The 17759-nt window shown below is 42.2% G+C and overlaps 1 protein-coding gene across 2 annotated transcripts in view; it reads right to left on the minus strand.

Moving 5' to 3' along the window:
• The window catches only part of SLC2A12 (solute carrier family 2 member 12), a 61853-nt gene that overhangs the window by 30648 nt on the left and 13446 nt on the right, over window positions 1-17759 (minus strand). Inside the window, exons 1-2 of one of the 2 annotated variants that reach the window (XM_080663339.1) lie at window positions 9937-10008; window positions 7637-8977 (exon numbers count right to left, since the gene is read on the minus strand). In XM_080663339.1, coding sequence (XP_080519465.1) covers window positions 7637-8969 — 1333 coding nt within the window. In that variant the 5' untranslated portion in view covers window positions 8970-8977; window positions 9937-10008. Of the gene's footprint in view, window positions 1-7636; window positions 8978-9936; window positions 10009-17759 lie in introns of those variants that run through there. The other variant, XM_080663338.1, reaches the window with a different exon arrangement.

Genomic DNA, 17759 nt, shown 5'->3' on the forward strand with positions numbered 1-17759 from the left:
TACTGAAACCTAAGATTTAAAAAGGGGGATAAATGGTTTGCAAGATCTTAAGGTAACACAAACCCTGTGTGTGAGTATGATTGTGTAATGGCTGCACTTGATAACAAAACTCTCCTGTGTAAAGAATAACAATTTGTGCAATATACCTTTTCTGTAAAGATATGTAATTATCATAAGAATGGTGGAAAAGGATGATAAACAGTAACTGTGATAGTTCTGCATATCAGGGGCCCGGGGTGTAGGGAGAAATATGAAGAATATCTTTTGAAACATTTGATGTCCTTCTGGCCTGTAAGCCTCTCTGCTCTAAAACTAATATATTTTAGAGTGAAGCAGCTAAGTAAACTTCTAAATTAGAACCTATTGTTCCACATCCCTGGAATTGTCATAATCTTTAACTGTGCAAAAATCACATGAAAATTTTGAAGAGCTAAAGTTATTTAGGTATAACATCTAAATGTAGCCCTAGCTGGTTTGGCTTAGTGCATAGAGTGTGGGCCTGCAAACCAAAGGGTCCAGGGTTTGATTCAGGTCAAGGGCACGTACTTGAATTGCCAGCTCCTCCCTAACCTGGGGCCTCGTGGGGCGTGTACAAGAGGCAACCAATCGCTGTGTTTCTCTCACATCAATGTTTCCCTCTGTCTTTTCCTCTCTCTCTAAATCAAAATATCCTCGGGTGAGGATTGAAAATAGAAATACATTTATGTGTTACAGCAGATGGTTCTTATGCTTCCTACTGATACCCATCCTCCTAAAAGCTGGTTAAAAAAACAAAACCAAGCAAAGCTAGGCTCTATAATCTTTGAACCTTAAAAAAATTCTATTTTTTTTTCTTTGTTGTTGTTGTTAAAAACAGAAAAGTAGGATATTTGAGGTGAGAGTCAGTTCTCCATGGGTCCCTTCTCTGGCTTGTCTTACAATCAAAGACACTGACTGCCTTTGTGCCAGGAAGATAGACATAGTGTATCATCTGAAGCCAAGGTATTTTTACTGTCCAGTAAATTAAAGATAAAGTCTCCCTGCAGAAAAAAAAAATCAAGCTGGCTTGCTATCCTATCCTATATAATAAAAGGCTAATATGCACATTGTCCCCTTGGAATTCAACTGCTCACTATGACATGTGTTGACCACCAGGGGTGGCGCAGAACGAAGGAAGGCTCTGATTGCTGGCCAGTCCTAGGGACCCTACCCTACCTGTGCAGAATTTTGTGCACCAGGCCTTCAGTCTATTATAAAAAGATTTGGGTTTCCTAAGCTTGGGGTTCCTCTCCTTTAAAATAACCCATCAAGTGTGTAGGTGTCCTCTGTCCCTCTTCATGGGGCTTGAGGAACTGGTGCAGCTGCTGATATTCTGGCTATTGCTATTGCTAGCAGTAATACATGGTTCTTTGCCTCTGACCATGCATTCTTTTGCCAACACCCATAAAACTGTGACAGGCCAACTTGCTAGTTTGCAAGTGGTCTAACATACCATCCAGTTTGCAGTTCTTGAGAGTTTGATTACTTGTGGCTATGGTATAATTTTTCAACAAAGATCTTTTATTGCTATTATTAACTTTGGACTGCCCATTCATATCTGAGGGATTTAATGTGATTCTTAAGCCTGAAATAATCCACTGAAATATTTCTAAGAGCTCTAATACTAATTAAGTAAGCAAAAACAATCCCCAAATTCCAGGTTTAGATTTTCACATATTTCTCTTCAGAAAACCATGAAAGAATTACCTTAAATTATTTCTGGTAAAAAGTCGGGTTTTAAAACATTCAATTATTAAACCAAGATAGGAATAACCACCCCATGATATGGCAAATCACAATCTTTATTTCTTTTTCCAGGGGAAGGGCTGGGTCTCATATTTGGGGAAAACAATAGATATTTGGGGATAAATATTTTATCTTAACATCATAAAAATTTTAAATGCCTTAATTTTAGTACCTTTAAAACATGAATTTTCTTTAATCATCAATTGAATTAGAAATGATTCTGAATTCTCAATTGAGTAGCTTTACTCAGATAATAATTTTTGATCAAATTTCCAGAGAGTTCCACACAAGCCATGTTTATCTCTTATTCCCTAGATATTGACTCAGATTCATGCCAGAGGAGATCAGGATGTATAAATGCCAGACTAGAGAGAGAGCTCCCCTTTAATCACAGAAGCTGAGAGAGGTCCAGAAACATCTCTCTCTCTTTTTGAGATGTTTTTGACTCATCTAACAAATATTTATGGAGCCCCTATTGTGGGTCAAGCCCAAGGAAACAATGAGCAAGACAATTTTTGTGCACATAGGACATAGAGTCTAAATTAGTTGCACCAACTTATACGAGTAGGCTTTTGGGTGTTTCTCAGCCTACATCAATCACATCGATCATCTTTCACCAAAGCCTAGGGATTTTCTGTACCACTTGTCTGTTTTTCTAGGAAGCTCTCTTGACTGTAGGTCATCCAGAATTGAACCATATTTCAAGCCACCAATGTATTTTTTTTTTTCTTGACCTGACTAAAATGGTTTATAGAAGGGAGGTCAGGAGGACCATGGCATCATAATTCAGCATAAGGTATGGAGTACTACCTATGTTCTGACATGACTTAAGCAAAATGCCTGCTGAGGTCAGTGCTGGCATTATCAGAGCTACTCATCTCAGTTTGACCATAGCCAGATACTTAACAGCACTAAGAACTAAATGTACTGAGTCTATGCTGCAGACCAGACACTAAACCACATGAGGATTGTTCCATTCAACCTCACAATTACACTGTGAGATGGACAATATTGTCCCATTTTCTAGATAGGGAAACTGATGCCTACAGAGACGAATTGACCTGTCCAAAGTCCTACCTTGTGGGGCTGGGACACAAAATGATGCCAAAGCCTCGTCCCAATTCAAGCACCACGTTATATAGCCTTGAGAGGCTTTCTTGCTGTTCTCCTAAACCTTCAGCTCATGTCCCTCTCAAAGCCATTCAACCTGCCATTCTCCCTGCTTACAACTCCCTTCTCCCAGAGTTTCACACTACTTTCTTCATATGAGCCATGGCCCAAATGTCACCATCACAGAAAGGCCTTTTATGGCCATCCTATCTGAAATAACCCTCCTCCAAGAATGCTCTTTCATTTATCCTTCTTCATTTTTTATCACTCGTCCTCCACCTGAATGTCAACACCTCTCTTTTCCTGAACTGGGATAATACCTGTCTTCATTTTCTTGCTCATTGCCTGTCCCCACACTCTATCCATGAGGGCAGGGTGTGGCTCTGGCTCAGCCATCCCTGAATCTGGGTGAGCAATACACATGTGCTAGTTGAGTGAGTGAATCAGTGAATCCTAGGGTTTCCCTCTCTCTTCCTTTGTTGGTCACTCTAAGTTGCCTTCTTGCCGGAACTCCTGCTTATTTGGCAGAAGAGATTGGGGCAGATGAGTGGGGATCACCTGTCAGTCAGTATTCAGCATGAATACAAAGGAGTAAAAGGATGACAGTCACAGTCTCATAACCAAACTTAATATGTGACCTTGGACAAATTCCTTTCATTTGATCATAATGAAAATACATATAATCATGAGATGGAAGAGGAGGTTAATTAATTTTACAGACATAGGAATCTGTGGATTTAGAAAAGCCCTGGTAATTACTGTGAACAGAACAGCCACACACATTTTTCTGAGTTACATTTGCTATTTTAAGAAGGCTGGGTTTCTACACAAGTATCACCTCAAATGAACTCATGAGATAATAACTTTATGCCTTGTGTTTGGGCTCAACTCTACTTTACTTATAAAGCATGTGGCTCTAAGTCCTCACAATGTCAGAACTCTTCCATTCTACCCAGATGCTTGAACCACGACAGAAAGATATTGTTATTAAAAGAAGCTAAAATGATGATCAGGACCACTCCAGAAACACTGTGGAGAGTAAGGGTAAGATTTTGAACATATTTTGAAGTGAAAGATCAGTTATGGAAAACAAAATATTTAATAATAGTCTCCAATAAAAGCAATGGAGTATATATTTTGATTTTATTTGATGGGAGTATTTCAGTATTAGTTGTAAAGAAATGCAGGGATGAGAGTCTTAAACGCTTTGGGCCGTGAATTCTTTTTTAGAATAATATTTTAAATGCATTAAAATATAATACATAAGATTGCTTGGTATCAAATTCATTTCCCCTCCTGAATTCCAGATTCTAGGGCAACCTATTATTTTACAGTTAGGGAAACAGAGGACCAGAGAGTGAAATGATATAGAACATACACTCAATCCTAAAAAAAAAAAAAAAAAAAATAGAAGCACTCCTTTGGCAGAAGAAATTATGGCATGATTTAATTCAATTAAGGAATGCTGTTCTAAGCCAACCCATATTTAAGAAGGTTTAATGAAGATGGTATAATCTTGCTTTCGATTTTACTTTAGAACAACATGTGCATTTTCTTTTATACCTCTATTTACAGAAAGGATTTGCTTTATTACAAGCAATCAACTCTCTAAATGAAATATCTGAGAATAATCACATTAGGTTAATAAGTTTTAGAAAGCATTCAAGATCTAGTATGAAAATCTTGCTCCTAATAAAAATCTTCTTAAAACTCCCACTGGTTTTTGTAGCTTATACCAACGCTCTAGAATACAATTTTGGTGATTGAATTGGAATTCCTGTGGTATGCTTTCTTTAGAAAAGAAAAATAAACTACAACATGAATATGGACAAAAATGACTCTTAGCAAGGAAAAAAAAAAAAAGGAAAATTACTCAAATCCCTTCTAAAAGCTCAAGGAGAATCAATAGCCCCAAACCACAGATGGAAAATAGCTGCTAGTTCTACTTAGAGCAAGCGGCTGATTGGGAATTCTGTCTCAGGCTGCATGCTTCCCAGCCTCAGGCGTGAATACCTAGGTCAATCCTCGGAATTACAATTATAAGTTGGAGAAACCAAGCTATTTCCCTTTCCCATACCCAAACCCTTCAACTCTGAGATTCTCTACCTCACTAGTATTGCTGGGGGGGTCTAAGAAATTCTCGAAGGGACTCCACTTCGCCAGGTTGTAGCAAAAAGCAGGGTGTCAAAACAAACAAACAAAAACTGGGACTAATTTTAGGTCCTCCGTGCCTGAAAGTCCCAATAACTATGACTTAACAAAGAAAAGCCCTAAATGCCTCTCACTACTTGTTTCCAAGCATTTCTAACTCCCCTGCATCCTTTCTTATGAGCACAGAAAGAGATTTTCGTCACATGCCCATGTGACGAATTATTCTGCAAAAGAACTCGTGATGATGTTTGGCAGAAACAGGAGTTTCTTTGGCCGCCTAGCATTTCTAACTTATGTACTACTTAGTTTGCCCATAGATTGCTTAATACACGTAAAGAAGCACACTTTGAGATTTTCCCTATATCTGCATCTTATTTTTAAAGTCCTTCCTGCCCCCTTAGAAACACAAATGTGTTCCTGCATGGCTTTCAAACAGATTTATGCTACACTCACTTAAAGGGAGAGAAGAAAAAATATAAAATGTCATTTCTTCCCTCAAAGAGCTTACAATCCAGTAACCATATTCTAGCTAATAAACCAAAACATATAGTAGCAATAACTGTACCAGTAAGGACTAAGTTATATTACAGTGTGCATTACACTATGTGTATACACTTCCATTTATATCATACCCTGTAGCATCCAAACCACACATACATTTGCTCACCTGATGCTGACTCTGTGACATAAAACAAATATTATTATACCCAATTCATAGATTAAAAACAACTTCATGAAGATAGTTGATTTAAAGATCACACAGCCAGTAGGTTGAAGACCTGGGATTAGAACCAAGTTTTCTGATTTAAATTCAGGCTTCTTATAGTCCAGAACTGACCTATTTAGAAATGACTAGTAGTTCATACAAATAAAGACCTCTAAGAAAGAAGTGAATTCCTAGAGAAGAGAATAATTTCATTGAGCTTTAAAGGTAGGAAGAATTTCATTGAGCTTTGGGTAGGGTAGAGGAAATGTAAAGCAGTGGGAGATAAAGAAGCCCAGAGTGATAAGGTATTGCCTCATTGCACAATGCCAGGGACATTGTTCACTATGCTGTCCATGTGGAATCTATAGGTACTCCTGTATGAATGGTGGCCCCTGAGCATAACTCCATAAATCACAGTGTAAATGGTGCCCCCTGGAGTTGTGTAAACAGCTTGATATGAGTTGGGTGAGATGGTGGAGGGTCTTGAAAGTCATATGCAATTCTTCCCTCAAAGAATGGTGATATAGTGGTATGCAAAGCATGGAATTAGGCTTCCAAAGCCTGGGGTTTTATTTCCAAATCTGTGTAATCTCAATCTCCTGTGTATCTTGTTTCTTCTCAATAAAAGGAAAATGTTGGGATAGATAATTTCTAATCTTTTTATCTTGTAAAGCATTTGATTTCTCTGATATGGTAGAAAGTAGGACACCATGGAGAGTGTGTGAACATTGGTGACATGAGGAAAATGGTATTTAAGGAATACTGGGATAGAAGATGAATGGGCATGAGAAAGGCCTGGGACAGGAGAGAACTACAGTCTCCTAGCAACCTAAGAACCATATGGGTAGGCAATGGTAGCAGAAATGGGAAGAAAAAAATAAACACTGGAGCCATCTATGAGACAAAATCCAAGAGCATTTGGTCATTGACTAGATTGGGCACTGTACTCTCTTCTATTTATTTGAGCAAGTTTGTTTGGACCTTGATCCTTATTAACAAAGGTTTTAATACCAACTGTGTGTGTGTGTGTGTGTGTGAGAGAGAGAGAGAGGGGGGGGGGGGGGGGAGAGAGAGAGAGAGAGAGAGAGAGAGAGAGAGTTGCGGATGATAGAGTAAGCACTTTATTTTCTAGGGAGATGTACAAAAGACCTTTTACAACTTCTCTACAGAGAGGTTTAGCCTTTCAGGCTGATGCTAAAAGACTAGGGAACTTCAACAAACAACCTATTCTAGCAAACCCCAGAGACTTTGCTCCAGAGAAGGGTTTAAACTTTGTCATTGGAGTAGACTGGCTACATAAAATAAAACATCCTGTAGCTATCTCCCTGTAAATTGTTTGTATTCTGTTTAATAGGAGTAACTTGACTACCATTCTCTGTTTAATAGGGGAGAGTAAAGTACCCTGGGAGGTTATTCTAGTGATAAAATAGTTTAAAGAAATAATGCATCCTCCTTCCCATCTCAGAATTCCCTTCTTCTTTATTATTACTGGAATGCACCCACTGTCTTTAAGAAAATCTTGATACTTTCCCCCTTTCACCTATGAAAAAAACTCAGGAATGATATGTTAAAAAAATGTTATCTCAGTAAACTTTGCTTTCATAAAATAACATATTCTCTGGGACAATAAATATCTTTCAAAGTCTGGTTCACCACCACTCAACTGGTGTTAAAGTATCCTTGTGGGACATATAATTACAAACTTCCCCTTTGGGTGAATACTGGCCTTGCACATTTCACTAAGCAGGTATAAGCCAGGTATACTTTCTTCCGATATTATCCATGTCCTGCTTCTAGTAGGTCTGTGTATGAGATACTATAGCAGCAGGATGCTCTTATTGGTCAAAAGCAATTCATTAGCATTTATAAGGGGTAAGGAGGAGGAATAAAAAATAAAATACTTACTCGGTCCTAGACCAATTGAAAAAGCAGCAACATAAACAAGTAAGCTGGCCAAGGATAGCCATTTCAAAAAAGGTGGGACTTCCGCAGGGTCTGTGACTATCTGGTATTCAGTTTGGCTCAGTCCAGCATTTAGTAAGGATGCTGAGGTCATCTCCCCTCTCTTATCCACATCATTTCTCCTGGGCATTAATGAGCTTCTGCTGTGGGAAGTGATCCCCTTAAAGGGCTCTCTAAGAGTTTCATTGCTGGCTGACAAGTTTCTTGATCCATAAAACACCAACTCATCCAAGGACTGGTTGCTAAGACTATGGCTTCTGCAGATATTGGTGAAGTTCATGTGGATGTTGAGATTCACAATGCCCATGGTCACCAATGAGGCTGCCATCACGGAAGAGCCAACACAGAGGAAGGTTTTGGCCCCGACATGGTCTACGAGAAGCGTGGCTGGGATGGTGCTGATGACCTTGACAACCCCAACGCCTGTGGAGGCTAGGCTAGCTGCCTCATTGCTTTGGAAGCCAACAGATTTCAAAACAGTTGATGCATAGAACAATATGTTTGGTTGGCCAGTAATTTGTACAAAAAATACCAGTGTTAGGCCTATCATTATTCTGGTCCTCATGTTGTCCTTCGAACGAAACAGATCCCAAAAACTATACTGATATTCATCTTTAAGGGAAGATTTTATCAGAGTAAGTTCCTCCATTGTATCTGAGAGGGCTCTCAACCTTTGGAGAACCTTGCCAGCAGCTTCCTCCTGTCCTTTCATCACCAGAAACCGGGGACTTGGAGGAAGAAAATACATTCCAATTGCTTGCAAAACTCCCAAGGGAATAACAAGGCCAAACATGTACTTCCATCCATGGGAAACATTGGCAAATGCATAATTTGAAATGTAGGCCAAAAGAATGCCAATGACAATCATCAACTCATTCAGTGACACCAGAAGACCCCGTCTGTGCTGTGGGGCAATCTCGGCGATGTAAACACAAGTGGCAATTGAAGAGAGTGCAATGGAAACCCCTATAGCAATGCGTCCCACTATAAGAACCGTGTAAGATAAACTGAGTATCAAGACTAGGCTTCCAAGTCCAAGTAGGCAGGATGACAAGATGATGGCAGCCCTTCTTCCATACCTGTCAATGAGGACCCCTCCTGTGAGAGAGGTGAGTAAGGCCCCGATGAGGAGGGAGCTCACAACCATTTCCTGCTCCTGGCAGGACAGGGCTAATAAGGTTCTTAGCTGAAGAAGAGCCCCAGAGATGATCCCAAGTTCATAACCCACCAGGAGGCCACTGACAGCTGCCGTGACTGATGACAGGAGAGTAAACATGCCGCACCCTGCAAGCAGAGAGAAACAGAGGTCAGTTCTGATTGTTATTTTAAACATTTTATGTCTGAACGGGGACTTAACCTTGTGTAAGTTTTTCATAGTGCTGAATACAAACACACACATAAGAAGAATATCCTATATAATAAAAAGCCAGAGGCATGATGACGGAAATGACCAGAAACCAGACCACCACAGCCCCTCGCTGGGCTGGCCCTGGCCCTTCTCCCAAGCAAGTGGTTAGGGGCAATCAGGCAGGCAGGCAGAGTGGTTAGGGGTGATCAGGTAGGCAGACCAATGGCTAGGGGTGATCAGGTAGGCAGGCAAGTGGTTAGGGGTGATCAGGCAGGCAGGCAAGTGGTTAGGGGTGATCAGGCAGGCAGGCCAGCAGTTAGGGCTGATCAGGTAGGCAGGAGAGCGGCAATGGTGGTTAGCGGCAATCAGGTAGGCAGATGGCCCCTCGCAGGGCTGGCCCCGCCCCCCAGCAAAGAGGGAGGCCCAGGCCAGCCAAGCCATCACACCCCAACCTGTCACCTGTAGAGAGGCCACTGGTGGCAGGGGAGTGGGGGGGGAAGCACTGCACAGATGGCAAGCAGTGGCAGTGGCAGGGGTGGGGCCAGCTGCCTGCAGCCAAGGGAAGGAAAGCCCCAATAGGCGCCAATCTCAGGCCAGGCCTAGGGACCCTACCCGAGGGGTCCCAGATTGTGAGAGGGTGCAGGCCGGGCTGAGGGACCCCCTCGAGTGCACGAATTTTCGTGCACCGGGCCTCTAGTAGTAAGATAATATGCTAACCAAAAAAATGGTTAGCTATAAGAGAAAGAATCTTCTTTCTTTCTTTTTTGAGAGAAGGATGGAGACATTTAGGAAGTCAGTTCCTTCTATTTGTGATGTTTATGTTGCTCTAAGTTTTGAGCCAGCAGATATGCAAGGCCAGCAGATGACATGATGAAGACTGAACAAACAAGAGTACCTTTAGTTCCTGCCTTGGTGTTGGATCAGACATTTAGATAGCCTGGCTCCTCCGGTTCCACCCTGGTTCTCTAAAGGCAAATAAATGCTTGAGGGCAGGATAAAGAGGGTAGGAGCTTCAAGAAGTGCTACCAGCTTCCCACTGTGTACCCTGGGCAGAATGAGCACAGCTCCCAGGAAACCATCCTGCTGTCTCTTGGCCACAGTTGGGCCACCATTGGCTTTTGCTGAAGCACATGAAGGTGCAGGGAGGGGTTGGAGGAGGTGTGAGTGCCTTAAAGAAGTCAAGGCTGTGTCAGAAAGAAGGGAGGGAGAAATGGATGCAGGGCAGGAAACCAACCATATCCATTACTGGCTCTGAGTAAGGAGGAGAGGATGAAACATAAGGAAAAAAGCTCAAACGTTACTTCTATTTTTCTATTATTACAATGTTAAAATCTGAGGAAGTCTGGCCGGCATGGCTCAGTGGCTGAGTGTTGACCTATGAACAGTTCAATTCCCGGTCAGGGCACATGCCCGGGTTGTAGACTCGATCCCCAGTATGGGGCATGCAGGAGGCAGCTGATCAATGATTCTCTCTGCTCATTGATGTTTCTATCTCTTTCTCCCTCTCCCTTCCTCTCTTAAATCAATGAAAAATATATCTTTTTTAAAAAGCTGAGGAAAATGGCAAAATATTAACAGTTATTAATTTTGTTGGTAGGTATACAGATGTCTGTAACTTGTCAAAACAGAAACAAAACAAAAAGTAGTTGAGGAAAAAACATTGCAGGCACAGGAAACAGCAGTTTCCAAGGCCTGAGATCATGTTTCAAACTTGTCAGACAGCCAGTACATCATGTGTGGGGCATAGCATAAGCTTGAAGAGGTCGGTGGAGAGGGCATCCGTGACGTGCATAAGTACAGAGGGGACACTTCATGAAGACCTGGCAGGTCACAGTGACAAGCTTTTTTTTTTTTTTTTTAAATATATTTTATTGATATTTTACAGAGAGGAAGGAAGAGGGATAGAGAGCTAGAAACATCGATGAGAGAGAAACATCGATCAGCTGCCTCCTGCACATCTCCCGTTGGGGATGTGCCTGCAACCAATGTACATGCCCTTGACCGGAATCGAACCCGGGACCCTTCAGTCCGCAGGCCGACGCTCTATCCACTGAGCCAAACCAGTTTCGGCGACAGTGACAAGTTTTTATTGTATCCCAAGTATATGGGGTCAATGCCTACTGATTGCTAAGAGGGCACTGTCACTGAGTTTCTTGCTGCTGTGTGCAGACGAGTTCTTCCAGGGCAAAGATGGGTAGCAGGGAGCAATGCATTGCCTTAGTCGTGACAAGAGATGATGCTAGCTTAGACTTGGGTATGAGGAGTGGAAGTGAAGGCAAGTACATTCAAGAGTTCATTTGGAGGTTAAAAAATTGACTACACATGCTCATGAACTGGAATTGGAGGGTAAAGAAGTGGATCAGAACCCAAGATGGCTCAATGGTTTGAGTGGTTGGTTGAGTAGAGATTGGGGAGGAGCAGTGGAAATCAGAAGTTCCATTTTAGAGTTATGAAAATGTCTTGCTTCTTTCACCCAAGTAGGAGACTGAGTATAGTGATTTGCAGCTTAAAAGGTAGGTCAAGGATGGAAATATGTCTCTGGGATTCAGGGGCATGTATTTGGTATTTAATGCAATGGGAATGAATGAGATCAGTTAGGGAGACAGAACAGAGAAAAAGGAGGAGTAGGACTAGAACTTGGACCTAGGGTGTACCAACATTTAGAAGAGGAGGTAGCAGTAAAGGAGATGGAGAACAAGCAGAAATAAAATGTGTGTAAAAGAAGTAGAAACATGTGCTTGGACACAATGATCACAGGCTGAGTTAAAGCTATTTAAACCTGACGAAACGGGCAGAGTGTGGTTAAAAATACTGCTTAGCTCTAGTGAAAGAAGCTGGTCAAATAAAGGTGTTCTAAATCTCTTCCCCCCACACACATATCCAAGATTCTTTACATCTCCAGGACACTGGTGGGATATAGAAAAGTGGGAGATTCCAAAAAATAAATTAAAAAGAATTGAATATTTAGATTAGGGGTTGGGAACCTTTTTTTCTGCCAGTGGCCATTTGGATATTTATAACATCATTCTCAGGCCATATAAAATTATCAACTTAAAAACTAGCCTGCTATATTTGGTCAGACATTTAATCAACTCACCCCTAATGCCTTGGCAGGGCCAAACCAAATGATTTTGCAGGCCTTATAAGGCCCACAGGCTGGATGTTCCCCACCCCTGATTAGATGAAGGAGCAAATAAGAATGCAATAATCCATAATCAAATCAAATCAAAGTAATTTATGAACACAAACCACTGAATTGAAATTAAATCAGCAGTTTATCCAGCTAATCATGCAAACAAATAAATATTTGAAACATTACATGGCAGGCATTTTTCTAGGTACTTGGGGATACATATATACCAATGAAACAAAAACAGATATGGCTCTTAGCCCTCAAGAAACTTACCATTCTAGTGAGTCTCTATTATATATAATTATCCTAGATAATAAAAGCCTAATATGCTAAGTGTCCGATGTTTGACTGTTCGACCAGTCACTATGACGCGCAATGCCCACCAGGGGGCAGACGCTCTGACCTGTAGGTTAGCTTGCTGCTGGGGTCTGGCCAATTGGGACTGGGCAAAACAGGCCAGACATGCCCTGGAGCCCTCCCACAGTCCCCCCCTGGCCCTGATCAGGCACCAGTGGGGTCTCTTGGCCTGGCCTGCGCCCTCTCGCAATCTGGGACCCCTTGGGGGATGTCAGAGAGCCAGTTTCAGCCCAATCCCCGCAGGCCAGGCCGAGGGACCCCACCGGTGCACAAATCTGTGCACTGGGCCTCTAGTATATATAATAGAGACTCACTATTATAAGTTCACTTATGTCCTTAGTTTCCACATATTCCTTTTCCCACAGCCACAAGGAGAATTGGGTCAAATTCTCACATTTGGATAAAGACTATTATTACATTGCTTCACATCTCTGCTTGTCATTCTTCATTTTATTTATATTCGATGTGTTGATTAGTATGTATCATTTATACTAATTATACATACTATGTATTGGTCTCTGCCGGGGTTTTTGTCCTAGCATTAAGAAGGGGCTCTGCAATCTGGAGAAAGGAGCTGTGCGTAGATTCAATAAGGAGGAGTCCAAAGATAGTTTTGAAAGGCATTGGGGGTCAGAGGAGCTTCAGCTAAAGGAGCTAAAGACTACCTCCTTGACTCAGGACCCTGCTTTTATTAATACAATTTGTCCTAAGGCAAGGTGGAGATAATACACTTCAAAGGATAGGGTTTCAAAGGGTAGGGTACAGAAGCATTGTCAGTTTGGGGAATAGCCTACAGCTGTTCAGGTGTTTGGCCAACAGGAGGCAATAACATGCAGATTTAAGTTGCCCTGAGCTGTCTGGCAGCAAACAATAATATATACAAATCTTTAGGTTTGGGGAAATGTCCTATTCAGGTTTGGGGGAGATGCTTTTTAGCCGTCCCAGATGATTCAACCCTGCTGACATGCTCGAATTGGCTTCCGGCAGGTCTTTGATATTCAGATTGGAGAAATAAGTGATTTGGAGAATGAAACATGAGAGACAGATTGAGTGAGGCACCCCAGAAGGGGATTTAGAGTGACAGCGGACAGCATGGGGATACTGAGTCAAGGACGTGGGGGAATAGATGCCAGAACTGCTCAAGGAGTGGAAGATTGTCCTTGGCACCTTGACCATGCATGCCGCCTTCTTAGTTTTTCCCTTTTGTTAGATGGGAATGACTGCTTCCCTACAGAAGGAAAGAACCCAGGAAACACCAGCGTCCCTTCCTTTGGTGCTCTATTAACCTACTTTAGAAAGAGCCTGCGGTGGCCGATTAAGGAGTGGGAGTAAGGGGTGGGCAAGCCAGCTTCTTGTAGTCTGGGGGAAATACCTTCCAAGAGGAAAGGGATCCAGCCTTTTCTTCTGCTGTCTGGACTTAACTTCACATGCCTAATTCTTTTAACCAGGGCTCACAGGACACTGACAAACTGGGATGTGTGCAAAAGGTCTGGAAACCATCCCAGTGTGTCCATGTCCCTCTTGAGACCCAGCAGCTAGCACTGAGTATAATTCTTCAGAGATATAATAAGTTATTTCTATAAGAATTGCTTAATTTTTTTTTACAAAATCAAAAAAATTGTATATCCTTTTATCTAATCTATATAGGGAATGTGCCTTTAAAAGCTTAAAAAGTTATAATAGGATTCTATGATTTAAAAAATTAAATTAGGAGTTTGGCCCATTATGGGAATTATCACCAGAAATAACTTTTTACCCACCTATCTGGCAGGGCAAACTATTTATTACTGAACATGCTCTCTCCCTGCAGTTGCCTTCTGAAGCCCCAAGGTACCTTACCTCACCCCTAGCTCAGAAAGTCATATAGACCTCAATTTCCTTTTCTATCTCTGACTCTCATGTATGCAGCATTCCCATACATATGTATGTGATTACATGTGCTTATTTTCTCCTGCTAATCTGCCTCATGTCTGTTTGATTATGAGACCAGCCAGAAGAACCTTTGAGGGTAGAGGAAAGTTTTTCCTCCCCGCAACTTCCTTCACAGATAATTTTCCTGGTGCTATTTTACCACATAAAAACAATGAGGAGAGACATGAAGAGTGGATGTTTTCCTGTGTCTGCTTTTTGGCTGACGATGATAGAAGCAAGATGTTATCCTACGGATGCCAGAAAGTAAAGAGAACTCTTCTAGGAAATCTGTCAGGAAACAGGAGGAAAGAGAAAGGATGTGGCAGGAAGGTGGATTTCTCTTTGCCTAATCACGATGGGAAAGTCTGGGGTGGCTGTGTGGACAGGAGCAGCAGCCAGTGCTGAAGGAGAGAGCAGGGTGAGGAATCACAATTAGCGCCTTTTCAAAAAATGACAACAAACACCCAACCCTGAAGTCAAACAGTCTGCACTTAAGGTTCCTGAGGAAGGTTAGCTTTCCCAGCCATTTTGCTCATGGCCTAGCTTTACAGGGGCCCTTCCTCGACACCTCTGTGGTCTCCAAAGAGCCATAAGGAATGCTCGGCCTTTGGGGACATCACAGAAGTGGCCACTGGCTGAGGACCAGCAGCTGGTCCCCACAGGCTCTGGGTCATGCCTACCGCCTGTGTTGCTGCGTCGCCAGAGACCAGCAGCCTGATGATGCAGTGAGGGCTTTTTAATCAGGTAATGAAGTGAAACTGGTCCTATCACAAATGAGATCACGGCCAGGAGGCTTTGCACAAAGGACACGCAGCCCCACAAGCCAGCAGACTGCAGCCACCACGACAACAATAGCTGCATTGTCTGCCCAGCTCACCAGGACTCAGATGAAACCACAACGAACTGGAATGGACAGAAACACTCAACTTCTTCACAGTATTTGAGTTTCTGCCTGCTTTCTTTCCCCCTTCTCCCCATATGCCTATTACAGAGTATGTTCGTAATACACACTTAATAAACACGTGCTGGCTGACTCAATCCTAGAGCAGGAAAAGCATGTGCACCCAGGTGTGGTTTTTTTTTTTTTTTTTTTTTTTTTTTTTTGTGTGTGTGTGTGTGTGTGTGTGTGTTTTTGGAGGTGGGGGTAAGGGGTGGGCAGGTAACCAGGTAATTATACAGCTTGACCAACTGTGAATGCTTCACAATTTTAAAAGACCCCCTATTTCTTGTTTTGCTTGAGAAAATCTTGTAGTAGCCCCCAAATTTCCTTGTATCTGTGGTCTCCCCTTTCTCTGCTCCTTCTCCCCGAATACCAACCCATCTTTCAGGAGTCATCTCAAGTGCCACCTCCCATGACAACCACCTTGCTCTGCCTTATTTTGCGGCTCCTCTGTGCTTCCACTGTGCACGGGATGTGGGTTTTTAGGGCACCTGTCACTTTTGAAGGCATTCATTTATTTACCTGTTTGTCCTCCCCTATTAGACTGAAAGTTTCCTGAAGCCAAGAACTCTGCTTTACTTATATCTGTATTCCCGCCTCTAGTCTTTGGCACAAGGTGAATAATCAATAAATGTTTCTTGAGTGAATAAGTAAATACTGGCCCTTGTCTCCCCCACGCAGGTTTGTCAGCAGATTAAGGTTAATACCTAGTATTACGTAATGGTTAGCATATAGAACTCAATGTTTACATAAATGCCTAGCATTTAAACAGCACACTGTTACCATATCTCTAAAGCTTTCAGCACTGTTATTATTAACCTGCTAACATGAAAAGCATTGCACAGACCATAGAGTGTTTCATTGTCACTCGTGTATTCGTATATTATTGAATGTCACCCCGTGTGTCAGCCCGAACTCGGCACTTAGCTGTGGAGCAGGTGTTCAGGCCTCCCTGCGGTCTCCAGGTATCAATTGTCCAGCCCATGAAGACCACGTGCTGTTTCTGGGAGATGCTGTGTACCTTAGCAGACTTGTGCTTCTCTTCACACAGTTCCCCCTCCCAGCATGGCCTTCCCCTTACTTCAGAATCTAGAGAAACCCGATTTATCTTGGAAGATCCAGCTGAAACATCCCTTCCTCTTCAAAACCTTCCCGGACTCCCTCTCATTAATCTCTCTGCCCCCTCTTGCCTTTGCGTGCGTGGCCTTACAGCACCTCCGGTTATACTGCTACATTTGTTTCCCACCTTACAGAGGGAGTTCCTTGAGAGCAGAAGTGTCTGTATCATGGGGGCCCACTGTACCTGATGCAAGAGCTCAGTAGAGGTGTTGGATGACACAGGAAGGAGGCTTAACCAGAAAGTTCCCTCACTCTCTCCCCAAGGGCACGTGCCATGGAGAGATGAGCTGTGGTGTTTCCCACAGCTGACAAAGGTCCCAGAGGCTGCCTCTTATCCCTGGACCCAGTGTGGTAGGAAATATTGGGTATGAGCCTTCATTTAACCAGTATTCCCTCCTCCCCTGCATGGCAATGCTTTCATTAGCATACAATGAAACTCAGACCACAAAAATGTGGCCTCTCTCTGTGCCTCCTATTGTTTGACCTTTCAAGGACAAAAAGATAGGAACTTTGCTTTCTTTCCTTCCTTTTTTCCCTCCTTCAATGTGGAGCTTCAATGAGGATAAAGTGCTTGTTTCTTCTATGGTTTTGTGCAACTAGTTGAGTTCTACTAAAAAAAAGATTCCTCCTTGTATTTTGGGGTATTTTTCTCCCAGATTATTTAAGAATCATTCTTTTAGCGTTAGTTATAGATATATTGATTTCTCTTATCTCTATCTCCTTGTCCTTTTCATGTGCATCTAGAATAACTTCTCATATTTATCCTCCACATCACAGATTTCAGATAACAATTCTTCTCTTGCGCTTTTAGCCTCCTCATACCCTTTCCGCGTCTCTATAGGTCTGTTTGCATGTTGGTTCTCAGCTAGCTCCAGCTTCACCTCTGTTTACTCTTATCATTCATTAGATGTTGTTGACTTAAATCTCTTTTTTCAAAGTTGATTTTAAAAAAAACTATAGAAAACAGAAATCAGAGATGCTTTACAAAACTTGTTTCTCGTAAAAAGAAATCTTAGAATGCATGCATTGCCTTTGTATTTAAAACATGCTTGCCAAGAACTGAATCTGCTGCATTCTCTGTACCCAGTCCCCACAAATCACTGGTGATATTTCTGACTTCAAGAAACCACAAGCCTGACAAGCAAAGGCTTAAAACATCGTGGCACCTGTTGTTTAATAAGAGAGAAGACCAAGTTGAGTTTGTTGTCTCCAAGAATTCTATCCATCCTTCTGTTCCCGCCTCCTCAGAGGGTTGGCT

This window comes from Plecotus auritus (assembly GCF_963455305.1).
Source record: "Plecotus auritus genome assembly, chromosome: 4".
NCBI classification, from domain to species: domain Eukaryota; kingdom Metazoa; phylum Chordata; class Mammalia; order Chiroptera; family Vespertilionidae; genus Plecotus; species Plecotus auritus.